Below are 5901 nucleotides of genomic sequence, written 5' to 3' on the forward strand. Positions count from 1 at the left end.
CTCCACCCCCACCTCTGGTGGCCTCAGTGGTGTTAATCCACAACCTGGCCATCTGTCCTGGAAAGCTGAGACAAGAGGACAGGGTCACTAGAGATGGAAGGGGGAGACCATCCCCTGGCAAATAGAAGGAGTTGGTCCATAGCCGGCCAAGAGAGGTCAGGTGCCAAGAGACCAGCCTCCCCCAACCACCTGCTGAAGCTCAGCCCCAAAAGGAAAGGGAGAAAGAAGAATCTGACACCCAATACCGAGTTATTCCCAGGCCAGAAGGCCCAAGCCCTGAGACATAGGAGGGACAGGGCCTGCCCATGGTGTAAGGCTAAGGCACTGAGCCTTGGTCATCTTATCTCACCACAGACCTGCGGGGCTGCCACACAACTCTAGGGGTGCCTTTCACACAGTGCAGTGTGACCTGAGCCACAGAGGGGAGATCTTCTGTGATGACTGGGAAGTGAGAAGACATGAGCACAGGTTGCCTAGTTTTCCCGGCATCCTCCAGGCTCCCCCTTCTCCCTCTCCATATATCTGCATCCACTGCAGGGGTGGAAGAGAATGCAAGGAGGAAGGAGGAGAGGCATCAGAGACCTGGGCTTTGTCACCCAAAGGGGATCTAAGCCGACAAATTCCTAGACGCCTTTTAAGGCCAGTTTGCATTACATCCACAGGACAATTATGTACTGTGTTCATGCTATGCCCTCCCCAAACCCCTAAGGGATCAGATTTTCCCCCACTACAGGATGGAAACAGAGGAAAAGATTCCCTGAGGGCTCTTCTGTCTTGTGTTCAAGTTGGTGAAAGAGCAGGAGGCTACCAGTCATCCTGAGGTGGTGCCAGATACCCTCTGGCCAGTGGAGGATGAAGAGTCAGAGGGAAAGTGGCCCACTCAGTACCTCTCCTCTCCCACAGCCACTGGCACTTCTGCCCCAAGATCAGCCACTTAGTCTCCCAAAACCCCCCCTCCCCAGACGTGCTGGGTGCCAGGCTGGCATTTCTCCTAGAATGTTTTCTGCTGACCCATCTCTCCCTGTGCAGGGGCAGGAAGGGCAGTGAGGCCTGAGGCCCAGACCCCTGGGGTCCACCTCCTTCCTGTTTTCCCTGCATCCTGCTCTCCTCCACTGACAAGCTGCAGAGGATTGAGGAAGTACAGGGTCTGGGACTCAGGGCAGGAAGCTTGGGGCTGGAGTCCCAGCATCCGGACTGCAACAATGGAAGCTTCAAGCACCAGGAAAAGACAGACACACACAGGGGCACAGAGAGAGCAAAACAGAGTGAGAGAGGGAACAAGAAATAGAGGCAGAGACACAAAAAGACGGAGACAGAGATTCCAAAAGTGACCAGAGCGAGACAGAAATAAACAGTGACAGAGATGCAGAGAAAGAGCAACAGAAAGAGAGCGAGAGGAAAGTGAAAGAGGCAGGGTGGCAGAAACAGAGAAACGGAATAAGGGAGAGGAAAAAAAACTGATCGTGGGCAGAAGACACTGAGGAAAAGAAGTCAAGAACACTGTTAGTGAAAGGAGAGGTTGAGAGACAAAGCAAGAAAGAACAAAAGAACAAGAGAAAGAAGGAAAAAGCTGAAAACGAGTCTAAGGGGAAACACAAATGGGAAAAGAGAACGGATAAGAGCAAGGATAGGGCAAAGGACTTCTAAGAATCTTTCTCTGTGTCTGTCCCCCTCATTTTCTCTATTCCTTATCCCACAATCATGAGGTTTCTGCAGCTCTGGGCTGGGAGCCAAGACTTCTGCCAATTCAAATGGCACCTGCCAGGAGAAAGGAGCGGGGCGCCTGTATACCAGGCCAGCCAGAGGTGCCCAGGCCTGGCAGAGAGACCCCTGTCTTCCTACTTCCTCTCAAACAGCAAGGTGAGCTAGCTCAGGGATTTAGGAAGGGAGCGCTGACACCTCTCACCACCAGTCTCCCCAATGCGTATGCTCCACTCCGCCACTGGTCGATGGCCTCTCAGATCCCTGGGGTTTCACCTGTGGCCATGGTGAGGGCAGGTCCTGGATGGCGAACAGAAAGCTGCCCCCAAAACACGACCCCCGCCCCCATCCTCCAGTGTTCTAGCCCTAGACAGCCCATTGAACTGGACCAGGTCACTTAATTTGCCACTCTCGTACCAGCAGCCAGAACCCCTTCTCAAATAAGCAGCCCTGGGAGGTCTGAGGTGGAAGGATGGTAAAGAGATCCCCCATGACAGTGGCAACAGGCTAAGGACTCAGTAGCAGTTTCCTTGACTGAATCCCTTCCAGCCCGGCCCTGCCTTCTCCTCAACTCACAGGGGATTTTCAAGGGCTCTTCAGGGCAGCCGCAAAGGGGAAGAAGCCGCTGGTTGGGAAGCGCACTTGAGAGGGCATGGGCAGCCCGGGTTACCTTACCAGAAGGCTGCAGGCTGTCCTGGATGGCCTCGATCTCCGCCAGTTCCATGCACACGCCTTGCCCGTGCATGAGCGTGTGCAGGGGCTTCTCCACCCCCCGGGGCGGGTAGCAGCGCAGGCCCGAGCCGCAACGTGGGGTATACACCCCGCAGGGCATCCCCAAGCCCAGGGCGCAAGTGGCGCAACAGCCGCAGCCCGGCTCCCGCACCAGCTCCTCGCAGCCCACGGGGGGGCGGCAGCGCGCCAGCTTCTCCTCGGAGCAGGGCGGGCAGTGGATGGCTTCGTCGCCCAGGCTCGGCCGGGGCCCGGCGGCCAGCAACAGAGCGGCCACGAGGCAGAGGGGCAGCATGACCGCGCGAGGATGGGGCGCGAGCGCGGGACCGGGAGCGCGAGCGGGCAGCTCTGGCGCGCTCGCGGGCAACAGAGGGCACAGGGCGGCAGCGCCCGCCGCGCCTAGAGGACCCGACCCGGAGGGCGCTGGGAGACTAGCGGCCCAGCTGGCGGACAGGGACGGAACCGGGGAAGTTAGCAAGCGGGCTGGAGGGAAGCGAGCCTGGCCGCCGAGGCGCTGCGCCGCATCCTCGGCACGGCCCAGGCAGGCGGAGGGCGGCGGGGGGGTGGGGGGCTGAGCGGCTGCCCAGGACCGGCTCCCCCGGACTTTATACCGGCCCCTGGCCACACCCCCAGCGCCTTCCCAGAGGTGGGGGAGCCGGGGCGCCGAAGGGGAGAGGGAGAGGCGGCCGGTAGGGGGAGGGGGCTCTGTCCTGAGCTGCCGCCGCCGCTACATCTGAAAGTCCTTTTCTGCCGAAAAAGGAAGCGGCGCCGTTTGGAAGCGGTGGCAGGGGCCCAAAGCGCCTCTGAACCCGAGCCCGGGAGAGGAGAAGGGGAGAGGGGAAGCGAAGGGGCTGCTGCTTGGCCCCTCCCCCGACCTCTCAGGGTTCTTCCACAGGCCCTCCGCGGCGGCCCTTGGTCCCCCCTGAGAACCCGTCTTCCTAGCCCACACTCCCGGCTCCACGGATTCAGTCTCCCTAGTCAGAGCCCTTTCCACTTCACCCCAGTACGCCTAGTCTCAACCGCTGGACACCAAACTGTGAGGTGAGGCAAGGGGTACAGGCGCTCAACGAGGAGCACTGAAAGGCCTGGTGGCCCTAAGACGTTAACAAGCCTGCTGGCAACCTCCCTTTCCCTTGCAATGTGCCCAGGGCTCATGCAGGAGCCTGCCTTCCCCGGGAGGTGCTGAGCCTCATCCTCCTTCTTGGTCGTCTGCTTCTGCTATCCAGACCCACCACTGGCCTGGGCAATTGCCGCGTTCAATGTGCACGATGTGGGTTGAACAACTCCAGGGGGCACCATGCCATGTAGTCATTGTAAATTTGTATATGGCTGCTGTGACAGTTTCCCAGCAGGTGGCAGCCGAGGATTTTGAAGAAGGGGTGCTTTTTCTAATTCTCCCCATGTTGCTATTTGCGATAGTGTTGATCCTATTGGTTCTGGCATTCCCCAGCCCTTGCTCAAATCCTTGCTGGAATTGAGAGAAGCCCTAGAGTAGTAGCTTTGGGAGCAAAACCCCATCTCCTAGGTTCTTTCTCAGGTCCTCCTAATACTCACCCATCCTCCCCTACAAAGGCTACTGCTATATTGAAGCTGGTTTCAGAGTAGGGCGCCTGCACAGGCATAGTTGCAGTCAGTGACCAACTGATTTTCTCTCTCCTCTCTCTAGAAAGCTGCAGGACAGCCAAACTGAAGTGCGCTTGGTTAGTCCCCTTTCTGCCTCTTCTCCCAGGAAAGGAGTCTTTAAGCATCACAGAGGTTGGTCCACCTCCTACTTTCTGCAAGTGCCGACTGCAGACTGGGGCTGCTGGAGTGATTAGAGGAAGCCGGACCTGTAGGACAGATAGAAAAGTTGCAAACTGACGGCACCTACTGGCAGCCACCAAGACTGCAGGAGGACTGGAGGGTAATGGTCAGCCAAGGACAAGAATCTGAGGTCCTCTCAACCCATCTCATAGGAAAAATGGGAACCCTTCTGCCCCCATCTGCCTTGGAGAAGGGAAAACAGAGCCAGGTTCGTCAAGACCCTGGGGGAAGCCCACCCTGTGCTTGACTCAGAAAACTGCTCCCAGCCTTTTCCCCCTCCATCATCCCTGGACCCAGTGCTGCCATTAACCTTTGTGAACTTGGAGCTTGACTGTCCCTAACTGGAAAATGGAGATAGATCATCTCCACTCATCCTGCCTCTTAAAGCTCTTATGAGAATAAGATGGAACCAGGAAGGATAATTCTGACCCCAATGCCAGACTTGTGCCCTAGGCAGCAAACCGAGGAGGGGAAAAGGTGCTGGGACACAGAGGCAGAAGTGTACGAGAGGCTGGACAAGGCCCAGAGATGGACAAAGCCCTGGGATAACACATGAATGCAGGTAAGTGTGGAGAATCTGGAGAAGTTGGCAGGGGAGACAGATGCCCCCACCTCAACCTCAGCCTCCCAATCCATCTTCTTGCGTCCTCCCCACCCCTCATCACTCTCTGGGATAATTCCAAGGAGGCAGGAAAGTGGGCTCAGGAAGGAGGGGGCCTTCCAAGCATTTCCCACCATCCATGAAATACACATTTACTGAACACCTATTATGCACAGGCGTTATGCTACATACCAGGGATATGCAGATGCCAAGATCACTCTCTGACCTCAAAAAACTCACCGCCTAGCGAGGGAGATGGTATATGAATAAGTAAGTCTAAGAAGTGTACAAGTAACCTGAGAAATGTCTATATGGGGCACTAAGGAGACCCAGAGGCGCAAGAAGTCAATTATACATCCAGGGCATGAAAAATCTTCATTAAAGAGGTGACCTTTGTGCCAAGAGTCATTCATGCCAGAGGAAAAAACAGGTGTTAAGCATCAAGCTGACATGGACTCTAGTCCCAGCTTTGTCACTAGACTCACTAAGGAACCTGAACATGAGACTTTGTGGTGAGAGAGACAGAGAGAGAGACAGGGAGGTAACTATGGAAAGTGCCTACCACATAGTAGGCACCAAGTATTTGCTCCCTCCTACTACTCCTCTGCTTGGAACTATAACTTTTCCATATGGCTAGAGATCCCCTGGTGGCAGGATCTGTTTCCCCTGCAAACTCGAGGCTTTCGGAAGACTGGGTTTAGTGTTCCCCCTCAGACTATAAGTATCTGGGAGAGGATATATACAAAGGATACGGGATTTAGAATTAGGACCTGAGCTGAAGTTATAGCACAGCCACTTAAAAGCTATGTTATCTTGGAATGCCATTCAACATCTTGAAGGATCATTTTCAGCCTCTGTTTAAAAAATACATATATATTTGAAATAATTGGGCTTAACCCCACAGAATGGTCAGAAGAAAAAAATTAGATAATGAGGCTAGGCATGGTGGCTCACACCAGAGTAATCCCAGCACTTGGGAGGCCAAGGCAGGTAGATTTCCTGAGCTCACAGGTTCGAAACCAGCCTGAGCCAGAGCAAGACTTTATCTCTTAAAATAGCCAGGCATT

At 55.4% G+C, this 5901-nt stretch overlaps 1 protein-coding gene across 1 annotated transcript in view; it reads right to left on the reverse strand.

Annotated features, from left to right (window-relative positions):
• IGFBP4 (insulin like growth factor binding protein 4) overlaps nucleotides 1-3024 on the reverse strand; it is a 12281-nt gene extending 9257 nt beyond the window's left edge. Inside the window, exon 1 of the mRNA XM_003786392.3 lies at nucleotides 2377-3024. Within this exon, the coding sequence (XP_003786440.1) occupies nucleotides 2377-2725 (349 nt within the window). The 5' untranslated portion in view covers nucleotides 2726-3024. The remainder of the gene's footprint in view (nucleotides 1-2376) is intronic.
• Between the last annotated feature and the right edge of the window lie 2877 nt (nucleotides 3025-5901).

This window comes from Otolemur garnettii, unplaced genomic scaffold (assembly GCF_000181295.1).
Source record: "Otolemur garnettii isolate 467f Iridium unplaced genomic scaffold, OtoGar3 scaffold00018, whole genome shotgun sequence".
Taxonomy (NCBI): domain Eukaryota; kingdom Metazoa; phylum Chordata; class Mammalia; order Primates; family Galagidae; genus Otolemur; species Otolemur garnettii.